The following is a 15,891-nucleotide window of genomic DNA, read 5'->3' on the forward strand; positions in this document are numbered from 1 at the left end:
GTGTGCTTGTTCATTTGTGAAACATGTACTGGAAAACCTCCTTTATTTTAGGCATGATCCTAGGCTCTGTAGATACAGAATCAGGAACTCATTGTCTGAGGAAGGGGACAGATAAGAAAGTGACTATATGTAATAAAGTGAAATACCCATGGTAATAAATACAAGCCAGGCCTCCTAAAGACCTTTGGTTTCTTAACAGATAACTTGCTTTTGAATTTGGAATAATAGAGTTTAAAAGTAAAAACTAATATTTCACCTAATATTTTCATCATTGTCCAAGTCACAAAATTTAAAGGTAAAAGAGATCTTAGAAAGTGCCTCTTCTAACCACCTTTCCTTACAAATAAGAAAATAAGAGTTGGTCCAATTCCCACAGCCAGTTAGTAAACTGAGAGAACACTCTTGCTGCCTATACCAAGTCACAGTCCTCAAAGGTTGGATTGGATACTCACTGATGGCCAATTGTCTGTTCATATTTGCTTATTTACTGGATACCTCCTATGTGTTCAGCATTATCTTTGTGCTAGTTATATGAAAAAAATAAAATTTATTCCTGCACACAAGGAATTCACAGGCTAGTTGAGGAGATAGATAAGGGAAGAGACAATTATAATAGACTACTATTTTCTCCAATAATGTTCCTTAGGAATCATTAGTTGCAAGATATAGAAACCTATTCAAGCTAGCTTGAATTAGGAGAGATTATTTATTTACTGTAAGGATATGAGGAAATTATATCCTTATTTATTACATCCTTATTTATTGTAAGGATGTGGGGAAATTATGTGGAACCCAATAGCAGGAAGTACAGCCCCACCTTACTAGAACTGGAAGGACAGTTTCTTCCCCCATCCCTCTTTTTGCCATTCCTTCCTCTCCACATGGCTTCACCTCTTTGTATCTGCTATATTTTTCTCTCCCTGCAGATTACTTCTGCTCATTCATCTACTTCTTCATTCAATTTGGCTGCCCCCAAATATCAGCCTCAGACCTTGAGTCCATATGCCTTTGACTCTCTATACCTCTTTTTTGGAGACAGGGTCTTGCTCTGTCATCCAGGCTGGACCCTCTATCTCCCAGGCTCAAGCTCTCCTCCCACCTTAGCCTCCCGAGTAGCTGGGACTACAGGTGTACACCACCATGCCCACTAATTATTTTATTTTTTGTGGAGACAGGGTCTCAATTTGTTACCCAGGCTGGTCTCGAAATCCTGCACTCAAGTGATCCTCCTGCACTGGCCACCGCGCCCAGCTGACTCTCTATACTGAATTGATTCAGTCTCTCTCTCCCAAACTCCAGACTCTCAGGCGAGAGCCTTTCATTGTCCCAGTTTAAGTCACGTGTCTACTCCTAGTCCTTCCAGGCTCTTAGAGGATAATAGGCAGTGCAGGTTTTCTCTATGAGTGGAAAGAAATGATGGGTATCACTTATCATCGAGAGATACAGGCAAGTGGTAAAGCAGCATTCTATTTATGTTCCTACTTATATATTCTTTTAAAAGTTTCTTTCTCTCTTTTTTTCAAGGTTTGAATGTTTCAAGATCAAGAACTCAGTAAACTACCATCTGCTTTTTACCTTAGTTCTATTCAGTTTAATAGTAACCACAGTAAGTCATATTTTGTTTCTAACAGATTAAGCATATAAATTCACCATTTATGGAGTTTGACATATTTTACTTCCAGTATTTGCTTCATGCTGTCAAACTGAAATCTTTCTACACAAAACAAGAATATCACACTGACAAATATTGCTCCCTTGTTCTCTGTTCAAATGTTACTTCTCACTGTAATTGAAATACTTTTAAAAATCTGTTTAGTTTTTAAAGGGAAAAAGCAAAAAAGCAAATATTTAGTAGCAATAATTGGGAAAAATTAATTTTTCTCATAGATGGACATATTAGCTCCTATTTGTTAAAAATGAGAGATTGGCTCTGCTCCATTGGTCCAAATGTGACTGTTGTAATGGTTAACTTTTCTCTAGTAAGTTGAGATAGCTAGTCACTTCTAATTCTACATTAATGCTTTTTTTCTCAAGTAAATTGCATTTTATATTATGAAAATATTTATTGCAGAAAACATTTATTTAAAACTTACCATGTCAGGCACTAGAAATACAGAGATGATTAAAAAGCAGTTGCTATCTGTGAGAAGCTCATTCTGTTAGAGATTTTAGACATGTACACAAAGAATTGCATCAAAAGATAATAATTGCAATAATAGGGGTAAAAACTACTTATATGGTGATGAGATAAAGGAGGTTCCATCAAGGCTTCATGCATGAGTCAAGGAAAGCTTCTGAGATGAGGCACTTGCACTAGAATTTAACTGATGATTAGGAGTTCATCAGACCCCTGGGCAAGAGTGCAGTGAAGAATTTGTAGACAGCACTATTGTTTGTTCATAGGCAGAGAACTTTGAAACAACACAGTGAACTACCATTTTCAATCACTTACTATATGCCAGATATTGTAACTATGTACTTTACCTTTATTGTCTCATTAAATCATCACCACTGATAGAATTGGGCAAGATTTAATATGGCTGGAACATATGGTAATTGAAGAGCAGTGAATGAGTCTAGTGAATTTGACAAATGTCAAATTATAAATACCCCTCTATGCCTTGTTTGAGAGTTCAAATATTTATCCTCAAAGAAGTGTGGAGCAGTTAGGCGCAGTGGCCCACTCCTGTAATCCCAGCACTTTGGGAGGCTGAGGCTGGTGGATCACCTTGAGGTCAGGAGTTCATGACCAGCCTGGCCAACATGGTGAAACCCTGTCTCTACTAAAAATGGAAAAATTAGCCGGGTGTGGTGGCACTACCCTGTAATCCCAGCTACTCAGGAGGCTGAGGTGGGAGAATTGCTTGAACCCCGGAGGCGGAGGCTGCAGTGAGCTGAGATCGTGCCACTCCACTCCAGCCTAGGCAAGAGTGAGACTCCGTCTCAAAAAGAAAAAAAAGGAAAGAAAAAGGTAGTGTGGAGCCAATAACTGGTTTAAAGGAAAGATGTAATCAGATACGTGTTTTAGAAAGATTGCTCTGGTTATGGAGGCTGGATTACAGGAGTATGAGGCTAGACCCAGGGACTTCTGTGTTTGCTTTAGTAAGATATGAGACTCAGGTGAAAGTAATATAGCTGTGGGGTTGAAAAGAAACGGTCATAAGTAACAAACTGCAGGATATGTGACCCACTTCATAGTAGAGGGGGTGGAAGTAGAGTAAAAAGGAGTTGTCTAGAATGACTCCGGCCTGGTTGTCAGGATAGATAGTATGTCCTTAATCAAAACAGGAAACTTGGAGGATGAACAGCTTTTGCAGGATAGATAATGAGTAGGTTTGCGCCATGGGGTAAGGGTAGAGATAAATTCAATAAGAAATGTGTTAAGATTGAGGTGCCTGACATTAATTACATCTGACGCTTTACAGTTAGGCTGGCCTAAAGATGTAGATTTAGGAATTGTCAGGGTATAGATAGTACAAAAATATGAGAATAGATGACCGAAAAAGTAGCATGGGCCGTTAAGATGACTAAAGGGGCCAGGCACAGTGGCTCACACCTGTAATCCCAGCACTTTGGGAGGCCACGATGGGAGGACTACTTGAGCCCAGGAGTTCAAGACCAGCTGGGCAACATAGTGAGACCTCGTCTCTACAAAACATTTTTTAAAAATTAGCTGGATGTGGTGGCATGCACCTGTAGTCCCAGCTACTCAGGAAGCTGAGGTGAGAGGATTGCTTGAGCCCGAGAGGTCAAGGCTTCAGTGAGCCATGATTGTGCCACTGCACTCTGGCCTGGGTGACAGAGTGAGGCCCTGTCTCAAAACAAAGACTAAAAGTACAACCTAATGAAATACTTACATTTGAGGACTAGGTGGAAGAAATGGAGCTAGCAAAAGAGACTGAGAACAAGTAATTAGGGATGTAAGAAAGCTAGGAGAGCCTGATGTCATGGAGTACAAAGATTTCTAGAAGTGAAAAATGGAAGAACAGTTGCCTCTGAAAGGATGAGTACAATGAAGATTGAGAGCTAATAGAAATTTTCAGTTGGAAGACCAGGTAACCTTAATGAGGATGCTGTCAGTAGTAAATTGATGGAGGCAAAAGCCAGATTTCAGTTAGTTGAGATGTTGAATAGGAGGTTGAGAGGGCACATATGCACTATTTACTTGTTTCCACATTACTTTGCCTAAACTACTGTATTAGTCCCTTCTCATGCTGCTATAAAGAAATACCCAAGACTGGGTAATTTATAAAGGAAAGAAGTTTAATTGACTCACAGTTCTGCATGGCTGGGGAGGCCTCCGGAAACTTAACAAATCATCGTGGAAGGTGAAGCAAACACATCCTTCTTCACATGGTGGCAGGAGAAAGAAGTGCAGAGCGAAGGGGGAAGAAGCGCCTTATAAAACCATCAGATCTCATGAGAACTCACTCACTATGATGAGAAAAGCATGAGGGAACCACCCCCATGATCTGTTCACCTCCCACAAAGTCCCTTCCCCAACACATAGGGTTTACGATTCAGATTACAATTCAAGATGAGATTTTGGGTGGGCATACAGCCAAACCATATCAACTACATATTGGTTAATCATGAAAGAATTGTAGAATTTCAGAGGTGAAATGAAGTCTTGTTATGATATGAAAGAAGAGAATCAAGTCTAGAGATTGTCAGTGACTTGCCTGGCCAATCAAGTGTATATAGACAATTGGTGGGAGAGACAGACTTTGAAGTCAGATTTAAGTTTGGATCCAGGCTACTTAAAAACTTTGGGACCTTGCAAATTACTTAATCTCTCTCAGCCTTAGTTTCCTTTGTCTGTTAAATGAAGAAAATAATATTATATATTTTATGTTAGTTGTGAAAATTAATACCTAACACATAGGAAGGACTCCATAATTATTTGCTTTAAAAAATGTCTTTAAGAGGTATGTCGTTTTGCATTTCTTTTATTAGTAACAATGGGAATCTGATAGCATTACCTATATAAATGGAAATCAGTATTTTGAAATAAGAAATTTCAGAGATTAAAAGCATTCTCCCTTACTGGGTTTAGAGTTACAGATATACAATATCTCATACACATCATACTTTTAAAGCTCATAATGCTTAAAGGAAATAATCTGGGTTTGGTTTTTTTTTGTACTGAGGGTAGAAACTTCTTTAGCCAAATAATAAAATTATATAAAATTTTATGGGATTGTTACATTAAATGAGGATATAGAAATATCTAAATCCAGTACTTACTATCAAAGATATTATAGTCTTGTAGGGAGAGAAACAAACCATTAAATGCCACAAAGTTTATACATGAAGAGTAACGGTAGAAAGGAGCGTTACTGGTTGCTTCTGCTGTATAGAGAAAGGATCAGAAAAGGCTTCAAGAAGGAGGTATAGTTTGAGTTGAATCCTAAAAGATGAGTAATGAGTAGAGGAGGATTTCTGAACAAAGTAAAGAGCAGCATGTTTAAAAATACAGAAGCGTGAAACTAGCACATTTGAGGAAGCACAGTACTTTCTGGAGACTTGGATGAGGAGGAAACAAGAAGACAATAGTGAGACCAAACAGAAAGGAAGGAATCATGGAAGGATTTGAATGTTAGGCTAAGAAATTTGAACTTTGTCTTGCAAGTGATGAGAGTCATGGCAGGGTCATGACTTGAATTTTGATTCCCCTGTACCATGTCATTTAAAAACTGTGCTCCTGTAGGGCAATACATACATGTTAAATCTTAACTAGGCATTGAGCTTAATCATCCACATGACATTGGAACCTACAACTAGGGTTTGTGTAACTGCGAATGCATCTAGAAGGTGAGTTAGAGATTTCTGGAAGCATAAGAAAGCATAAGAAATTTGTTTTAAATGTCTTCACTTACTGAGTGCCTACTGTATGCTAGACACTTTCAGGTATTTTAGCTTATCATTCCTCATCACTATTATTGTTCATTATCCAGATGAGGAAGGATGCGTCTTTTAGTTAAATTACTTGTCCAAGGTATGTAGCAAGTAAGTGGCAGAAGTTGAAATTTACTCCTATCTCTAAGTCCGGTGTTCTCTCTGTTGTAGAACAGATCTGCTTTGGGGATTGTCAACATAACCTCTTCACTCCTCATGAGAATCCATGTATCCTTATCTCTCCTTGATACTGATGCAGAGTTTGGAGTGGTCCACAACAGATCTAAAACATTCTACTCACCATAACAGGGCTAGCACTGAGGAAATTCTCCTGTAGATACTAGCTCTCCTGTGGCATGCCACTTGATCTGATTGCTTTTACATGGCTAGATTCAAGTCTGAGTAAGATGGGGGAAGCAGGAGAGGTTTGGGATTTGCAGAGTAATTGGAGTCGGTTTTTCCCCCCTTCATAACGTACTTCATTCACATGTGTTTTTTCTAATATTTTGCAGGTTTACCTTAAGGTAAAAGAGCCGATATTCCATCAGGTAATTTTTTGTAAATTATTACACATTAGATTGTTTACGATACATGGCTGCTTTGTGATTTCCTTGTCTAAGAAATGATATGCAGATAAAAATTTTTTTAGTGAAATGGTAGATGTTCTAAGGAAGTTCAGTGTTTAAAAGGGAGGTTGTAAACTCAAATGCTTACAGGAGTCAAGTGTAGGTAACAGGAATATACCTGGGATAGCCAATGCGCAGGTCCAGCTGGCTGTTGGTATTCAGTAATACAGGTGCAACATTGCTATTATATGCAGAAAGAACCAGGAAGCATTATGCACATACACATAAAGTCTTTTTATGACATCTAGAAAAGACAGACTGAAAATTCCTTGAGTATTTTCCCCCTAATATATTTTAACACATTTTTTGACATGGGAGGTCATGTACATTGAAGGAAGCAGACACAGGAAACTTTATTGTAGGAAATGGTGATTTAAGTGCATGCCATTATGATACCAGAGTGAAATAAAGAAGTAGGCCTTTGAGTGTTGCCATGTGCCTGGTACTATGCTCACTACTACACAGACTTCTAATCTCACCAACAGTCCTACTAATTGGGAATTATTATATACATTTCAAGGAAAATGAGCTCAGAAATATTAAGTAATTTGCCCTAGGGTGACACAGTTATTAAGGGGGAGAGCCAGGATTATAACCTAGATTTGTCTGACTCCTTTTCACCATTCTTTTAACAAACTAGCAAACAAAAATGAATAAATAAGCACGCTTTTCAGAAGTGCCAGAGTTTTAAAATATTTTGTGCTTATATAAACATTTACTAATGTTCTTGTAACTTTTACAATTCAAGCTATACAATAATCATCTAACTGGAACCTGGCTTTTGAAATATATTCTATAACCACATTATTATGCCTTGCTTTTCTCCAGGTCAGCTGCAGGTAGATGAACTAAAGTAAATGGTACAGAAAAGACATCCTCACGGCCGGGTGTGGTGGCTCACACCTGTAATCCCAGCACTTTGGGAGGCCGAGGCGGGTGGATCACTTGAGGTCAGGAGTTCGAGATCAGCCTGGCCAACATGGTGAAACCCCATCTCTACTAAAAATACAAAAATTAGCCGGGCATGGTGGCGTGCACCTGTAATCCCAACTACTTGGGAGGCTGAGGCAGGAGAATCACTTGAACCCAGAAGGCAGAGGTTGCAGTGAGCCGGGATTGCACCACTGCACTCTAGCCTGGGCGACAGAATGAAACTCTGTCTCAAAAAAAAAAAAAAGAAAAGAAAAGAAAAGACATCCTCACTTTCTTGTTTATTGTAACTTGAAATGATGCCATTATGTAATTACTATTTTATTTAGAAAGTTTTATTAACAGTATAAAAAACAAAGTTGGCCAGGCACAGCGGCTTATGCCTATAATCTCAGTCCTTTGGGAGGCTGAGGTGGGAGGATTGCTTGAAGCCAGGAGTTCGAGACTAACCTGGGAAACATAGCAAAAAAAGAAAAAAAAAATCGGGCATGGTGGAACATGCCTGTATTCCTAGTTACTTGGGAAGCTGAGGCAGGAGGATCCCTTGAGCCCAGGAGGATCCCTTGAGCCCAGGAGTTTGAGGCTGCAGTGAACTATGATTGTGCCACTGCACTCCAGCCCAGGCAACATATCTCTTAAAATAATAATAAATAAATGAAGTTAATTTGTATAAATACCTCAGTTTTTATAAACTTGTTTGCCTTTACTAAGAAAGAAAAATAATGACCACAAAAATATAAAATTTGGAAATTCTGGGTTAATTTTTACAAGTTTTATGACCATCTGTTTTTCATTTTGTGCTTTAGAACTATTTGACACTATGTAATAAAAAACAATCTTACTAAGTAACTACCCCAGTGCAATATCCATGTGTTTTTCCACTAATAAAGATTTTCTTCCCTATGTATAGCAGTAATATTTATTGATAAGAAGAGAAGCAGGATGAAAGCTAGGTCTATCCATGCCCACTGTGGCTTGTGTCCTAGGCCTAGAGATTAAAAATCAGGATAGAGAAATGAAGAAATAAGGGAATGCTAGAGTGAAGCAAATAAGTAATCTAAAGGTAAAAGACATTCTTTCATTCAACAGATATCTACTGTCTGCCTTCTCTGTACCAAATTCTGAGCTGGAATTTGGAGACAGGCAGCAAAGCAAAGACTTTATGATCTACATACAGTCAAGCAGACCTGGATTTAAAATCTGGTCTCCTCCACTTACTAACTGTACACCGTGGACAAGTTAGTTAACCTCTCTGAGCTGGCTTCTTCATTGTTCAACAATCTCCCCACCTTTTTTTTTTTGAAATAGAGCCTCGCCCTGTCACCCAGGCTGGAGTGCAGTGGCTCAATCACAGCTCACTACAGCCTTGACCTCCTGGACTCAAGCAGTCCTCCCACCTCAGCCTCCCAAGTAGCTGGGATTACAGGCACACACCACTACAACAGGCTGTTTTGCATCTTTTGTAGAGATGGGTTTTACCGTGTTGCCCGGCAGGTCTCAAAACTCCTGAGCTCAAGCAGTCTGCTCACCTCAGCCCCTGCCTCGGTGAAGCTCAGGCAGGGTTACAGGTGTGACCCACTGTGCCCAGCCTGAACAAACCCTTTTTAAGTGCCTTCAATGTTCCAGGCACTGTACTAGGCACAAGAGATACATATACTAGTGAATAAAATAACAAGCCCTGCCCTCAAGGACCTTACACCCTATCTCTATAGTAACCTCCTAAGTTTGAGGATTGAATGAAATAATGTGTATAAAACCCTTGTCACATAGTAAACACTCAATAAATGTTAACTAACATTAATATACACAGGCAAATAAGATATGGCCACTAATCTCAAGAAGATCATTGTCTAATCAGTAATACAGACTTGTAAAAATTAATTGCAGTATATAAGTCTTGTGATAAATATGTAAAAGCAGTGGTAATATAGACAAGGGTAAGCTCTGTCTACTTAGATGACTCATAGAGGGGCTTCAGGAGAGTCTTGAAGATGAACAAGATGTCACAGGTAGAGAAGTAGAGAAAGGCTATTCCATCTATAGAGAAGCATGTGTTAAGGCAGCAGTCCCCAACCTTTTTGGCACCAGAGACCGGTTTCGTGGAAGACAGTTTTTCCATGGACAGCCAGGGGATGGTTTTGGGATTCCAACTCATATCATCAGGCATTAGATTCTCATAAAGAGCACACAACCTAGATCCCTTATATGTGCAGTTCACAATAGTGTTTGCGCTCCTATGAGAATCTAATGCCACTGCTGATTTGATAAGAGGCAGAGCTCAGGCGATAATGCTCACTTGCCTGCAGCTCACCTCCTGCTGTGCAGCCCAGTTCCTAAAAGGCTGCAGACCTGTACCAGTCTGGGGGATGGGGACCCCTGTGTTAAGGTACTCTTAACACAGGGTGAATTGGTACTCTTAACAATAACACAGGGTGAATTCACACTTAACAAGTGTGAATTGGTAACTCTTGCACATGAAACAGGAGTACAAGTTCACCCAGGGATTTGTGGTAGTGTGCTGAGGTGTTTACAGAATCAGTGACTGCATCTGAACATTCCTATTTTCCTATAACATTTATTTTATTCAACTATATTGTAGGGATTAAACTTTTTTTTTTCTTTTTTTGATAAGGAGTCTCACTCTGTCACCCAGGCTGAAGTGCAATGGCACAATCTCGGCTCATTGGAACCTCCACCTCCCGGGTTCGTTATTCTTATGCCTCAGCCACCCAGGTAGCTGGGACTACAGGCGTGTACCATCACGCCAGGCTAATTTTTGTATTTTTAGTAGAAACGGGGTATCGCCATGTTGGCCAGGCTGGTCTTGAATTCCTGGCCTCAAGTGATCTGCCCACCTTGGCCTCCCAAAGTGCTGGGATTACAGGCGTGAGCCACCGCACCTGGCCTAATTTTCATATTTTCAGTACAAACAGGGTTTTTTCGTGTTGGCCAGGCTGGTCTCAAACTTCTGACCTCAAGTGATCCGCCTGCCTTGGCATCCCAAAGTGCTGGGATTACAGGCATGTGCCATCATGTCCAGCTGGGATTAAACTTTTTAAAGTTAAAACAAATATAAATATGTTACAGAACTGAGTACAATGACCACATGAATTTTTAGGATGAAATAAGAAACTTCAAAGAAGTTTGTGTTTTCAGTGTGCCTCTCCCGTCTCTGTCCATCGGGAATAAGTCACCCTTCCTTTGCTATTAGGAATATTTCGTAGAAAAGTTTTAAAAGCATCGGTATACTATAAATATTTGGTATGGCTGGCCCTAGCTGTAGGAGATGGGTTTGGATTACTGGTGAGGTGGTTAGGTCATGAGGAGCCCTTTATACTATGCTTAAAGTTATAAGCAGTCAGGAGCCATTAAAGGGTTTTAAGCTGCAGTATGACCAAATCAGATTCTCATTTTAGAAAGATCACTGAAAGGCTACCTAGGGGCTGGAGGAAGGAAGTAAAAGGCCAAGGAAAGAGACAAGTTTGATTTCTGTTGCCCTAGTCCATTGAGAAAGGATTTTTTTAAAAAACCAGTGCTTTAGGATGATATGAAACAATACACTATAGATATAATAAGTAAATTTATATAGTATACATACATGCTAGAAGGTGATAACTGCTATAAAAAAGAAAAATATGTTAGGTTGGGGGATGTCCTTCCACTTGCCCCTCCTTCACTCTCTCCAGTCACACTGAGTCTTGCTTTATGTTTCAAACACAACAAGCATGTTTCCACTTTAGGACTTTGGCACTCACTATTGCCACTGCCTAAGATACTAGTACCCCAGCTATCTACATGGTTTATATCCTCACTTCATTCAGGTCTCTGCTTAAATGTTAACTTAGCAGAGAGGCCTTACCTAACAACTCTGTCTAAAATTACAGCCCATCCTTCTCTGTGTTATCCTGATTTAACTTTTATTAGTTGCTTTAGTAGAGAGAAAACACTAATAATATTTTTATAGCCTTTGGAGTTTGGAGACTGAAAACAACTATTAAATATAGAAAGATAAAATTTCACTATAAAAATATACTTATTGTTAGATAAAAATTATAAGGAGCAGAAAAGTATACATTCTGTCATCTTTTTATTTAAAAAAAAAAAAAAACCTCTGTAAGTTGAGAAGTCAAACTTATATAGCTGAACATGCTGCCAGCCAGATAAAATCAGTTTCTATATAGTCGGAAGGAGACAATGAATACTAGGTAGGCCACTAGCAGTGGGAAGCATCAAAAGTATGGGGTAGGGGTGCTCTGGAGAGAAGAAAGTTAATTTGAAAAAGTCCCATGATGTTGCCAAGGCATAGGTTCTTTCCTAATCCATCATTTCATATGCTCAGCATATTCCCTGGGAAATTCATTCCCTTTGACTCCTATATGCTGACAGTTCTGTTTCTTCAGCTGTGATTTTTCTTTTAAACTATAGACCTAGGAATCCAACTTCTGCTAGAGGTCTCTACTTAGATATCTCACTGGCACATCAAACTGAACGTATATGCAGAAGTGAACTCACTACTTTTCTCCCTAGTCTTTCTTCTCTTCATATATTCTCTAATCCAATAATTAATTTTGCCATGCACCTAACTGTCCATGCCACAAACCAGGCCATCATCCTTGTCTTTCCCCCTGTCTAACTTCCATTCAAATTAATGATTAGTCTGAACCCTAAATCTCTCTCTAATCTGGCCACTTCCCTGCATCTCCCCTGATATTACCCTAGTTCAGGTCTCTATCTCTCACTTAGATTACTGCAACACGTTATCATTGGTCTGTTTCCTGTCAGTCTCACCTCCCTCTCTTTCTCCACTCAGCACAACAGGGACATCTTTCTAGTACATGAGTCTGACCATGTTATCTACTGGTGAAACCTTCATTGGCTTTCCATTTTTTTTTTTTTTTTGAGACAGAGTCTTGCTCTTGTTGCCCAGGCTGGAGTGCAATAGCATGATCTTGGCTCACTGCAACCTCTGCCTTTCGGGTTCAAGCAATTCTCCTGCCTCAGCCTCTAAGTAGCTGGGATTACTGGCACCCACCACCACACTCAGCTAATTTTTTGTATTTTTTAGTAAAGATGGGGTTTCACCATGTTGGCCAGTCTGGTCTCAAACTCCTAACCTCAGGTGATCCACCCACCTCAGCCTCCCAAAGTGCTGGGATTACAGGCATGAGCCACCCGACCCAGCCTTTTTTTTTTTTTTTTTCTGAGACAGAGTCTTGCTCTGTCACCCAGGCTAGAGTGCAGTGGTGCAATCTTAGCTCACTGCAACCTCCGCCTCCTGGATTCAAGCAATTCTTGTGCCTCAGCCTCCCCTGTAGCTGGGATTACAAGCATCTGCCACCACACCTGGCTAATTTTTGCATTTTTAGTAGAGATGGGGTTTCACCATGTTGGTCAGGCTAATCTCGAACTCCTGACCTCAAGTGATCCGCCTGCCTTGGCCTCCCAAAGTGCTGGGATTACAGGCGTGAGCCACCACACCCGGCCTCTGTTACTGTTATATAAAGTCCAGCTCCTTAACATGACTTGAAAGGCCAGATTTGACCTCTGGTCTCTGACTCCATTTTTCCTATTCTATATTCCAACAATATACTATAAGGATCTTTTTTTTCCTCCTTGTCTCTAGAATATAAGATATCACAATAATTCTCTTCCACTTTCTTTTAAGGTAACTGCTACGTGAGCTTCAGGTATAAAATTTTAAACACCGTATCCTCCAGAAAGACTTTCTACTGTATAAGTCTGGATTAGGTGGCCTTCCTATGTGTTTATAAAGTACTCTGTACAGTTCCTACCATAGAGTTATAATACTATATTATAATTGCCTGGTTATTTATCTCTCCCTTTACTAGATTGTAATTGCTGTGAGTATAGGGATTATGCCTTTCTTGTTCACCATTTGTAGCAGTATAGCTATGGTTATGGATTTAAGCTGGCACTGAGACCCTAATAAACTTTAATCTAATACTATGTTTACTCAGCTTTATAGAAGGATACAGGGTGAGAGTTATTGCAGATGTAGCCTCTTCATCTCATCAGAAGACCCAGAGCTATTCATATACACAGCTTCTTTTGTACCCTCATCCACATAAGATTCAGACTAGCCTGGGCAACATAGTGAGACCTTGTCTATACTAAAAAGAAAAAAAAAATTAGCCAGGATGTGGTTACGCACACCTCTAGTCCCAGCTACTTGCGAGGCTGAGGCAAGAGGATGGCTTGAGCCTGTGAGATCAAGGCTGCAATGAGCTATGATCATGCCACTGCACTCCAGCCTAGACAACAAAAGACCCTGCCTCAAAAGAAATAAGAATAACAAAATAAAACTTAATCAAAATTCTATTATAACTCAAAAGCAAACAGTATTATTATTGCTTAGGAATGCATTTGTAGATGACTAGTTTAAGTTAGTAATTATATAAAGAAAAGCAAAACAATGTTTATAATACAAGTCAGGAGAGTGGTTTCCTCTAAGAAGGAAGGGAGAGGGTTGGACTGGGAAGACATACATGCAGCACTTCTTGGGGGTTAACAAGGATTTACTTCTTGACCTGGGTGGTGCTTTCTCAACTATTGGCTTTATATGTATTTGCTAACTCATATTTTCCCACTAGGTTCAATTTTCCAGGTACTAATACACATCTAATACTCAATACAGAAAAGAAAGAAGAGCCAACACTAGGAAGATGTGGGAACATATAGAATAAAGAACACAGGAAAATGGATTAACCTTAGTCAAGAAGTGGGCACCTTTTTTGGAGACTAGGGATGAGAAAGAATGCCAGGGGAGGATGCATATGAATGCAGAGGCATTTAGAAGAGTTAAAAGAATTCAGGTTTATACTATTGTAAAATGGGAAGCACAATTACTGTATTTGCTGAAAGCAAAGCTAAAGAGAAGAGAGGAGCTAAAGAGAAGAGAGGAGCTAAAGAGAAGAGAGGAGCTAAAGATTATGAGGCAAAATTACAGCATTTTTTCAGGTTTCAGCAGATATTTAAAATTTCAAGGATCCATTCAGAATTAAAATTGATATAGGACTTCTGATACTGGTTATTTAATAAAGTTAAGCAGACAACTTTTCCTCAGAAGTTAGCATGATTTAGTGATTTAACACATTTTTTAACATTCTATTCTTTAAAATGTAGTGAAGGATAATAAATATTTACATTTAATTGGGAAGGCTATTTTGGTAGGCAAAATAGACTTCCTTTGCCAAAGAATAATGATTGTACTAACCTCATTTTCCGTTCCTATTTAGGTCATGTATGGAATGTTGGTCTTTACATTAGTACTTCGATCTATTTATATTGTTACATGGTAAGTAGTTTGGATCATCTGCACCATGATTGAAGTATATTCAGACCTATAACAGTAAATCTATAGCCTAAATCAAAATAACACATAAAAGCTCACTTCAGTAGAGATGTTGGAAGAAAACTATAACCCAACATTTATTGTTATATTATAAGGAATACTGGGTCTTCAGACAAGTTGTTAATGGGCATCATGTGAAAACTAGGGTTCCAAAATTAAAGACATGGGAAAATTAAAGAGAGCTGTCGACGATGGCCTTGTTTTGAATATTTATAAAATTCATTAGATATTAGAGACCTTAAAAATCCTATAGCTAAAAAAAAATTGTTTTTGTCTTTCTTAAACCTACTTGACTAGGGAATTCCTTTTACATAGTACTTCCAAGGAAGGCTGTTAATGTCACAAAGAATTAGTATTTCATGAAAGATTATTTGGGAAATGGGTATAATCTTCAGGCATTCATGAAAATTAAATAAGAAATAACATTCATGAGATTACCTTAAATAGGGCCTGGCCACACAACAGGTGTTCAATAAATAAGTAGTATGATTTGTGGGTTTGCTTTTTTTTTCTTTTTTATTAAACTTTTAGTTTCTAGATAACTGTAGAAATGCATACATTTGTAAAAAATAATAGATCCCAGTATCCTTTACCAATCTCCTCCATTTGTAACATCTTACAAAACTATATTACAATATCAAAACCAAGGCTTGATATGAATACAGTCAAGATACAAAACATTTCCATCATCAGAAGGATGTCTATGTTGCCCTTTTATAACCAGACCTACTTCCCTCCTGCCCCACCTCACTCCTCACTCCCTGTCCTTAACCTCTGGTGATCACTTAATCTGTTCTGCATTTCTGTTTTTGTCATTTCAAGAATGTTATATAAATGGTATCAGATATATAACCTTTGAGACTGGCTTTTTGAACTCAGCATAATTATCTGGCGATTAATCCAAGTTGTTCAGTGTGTCAATAATTCATTCCTTTCTATTGCTGAGTAGTATTCCATGGTATAGATGTACCACAGTTTAACCATTCACCTGTTGAGTAACATCTGGGTTGTTTCCAGTTTGGGGCAATCATGAATAAAGCTGCTATGAACAATTGTAATGCAGGT

The 15,891-nt window shown here is 38.9% G+C and overlaps 1 protein-coding gene across 4 annotated transcripts in view; it reads left to right on the forward strand.

Moving 5' to 3' along the window:
- The window catches only part of ACER3 (alkaline ceramidase 3), a 167,698-nt gene that overhangs the window by 120,194 nt on the left and 31,613 nt on the right, over positions 1-15,891 (forward strand). For all 4 annotated transcript variants that reach the window (XM_031016240.3, XM_055356856.2, XM_055356855.2 and 1 more), the window contains 3 exons: positions 1,525-1,606; positions 6,411-6,446; positions 14,711-14,769. In XM_031016240.3, coding sequence (XP_030872100.1) covers positions 1,525-1,606; positions 6,411-6,446; positions 14,711-14,769 — 177 coding nt within the window. The remainder of the gene's footprint in view (positions 1-1,524; positions 1,607-6,410; positions 6,447-14,710; positions 14,770-15,891) is intronic.

The sequence above is a fragment of the Gorilla gorilla genome, chromosome 9, assembly GCF_029281585.2.
Source record: "Gorilla gorilla gorilla isolate KB3781 chromosome 9, NHGRI_mGorGor1-v2.1_pri, whole genome shotgun sequence".
NCBI classification, from domain to species: Eukaryota; Metazoa; Chordata; class Mammalia; order Primates; family Hominidae; genus Gorilla; species Gorilla gorilla.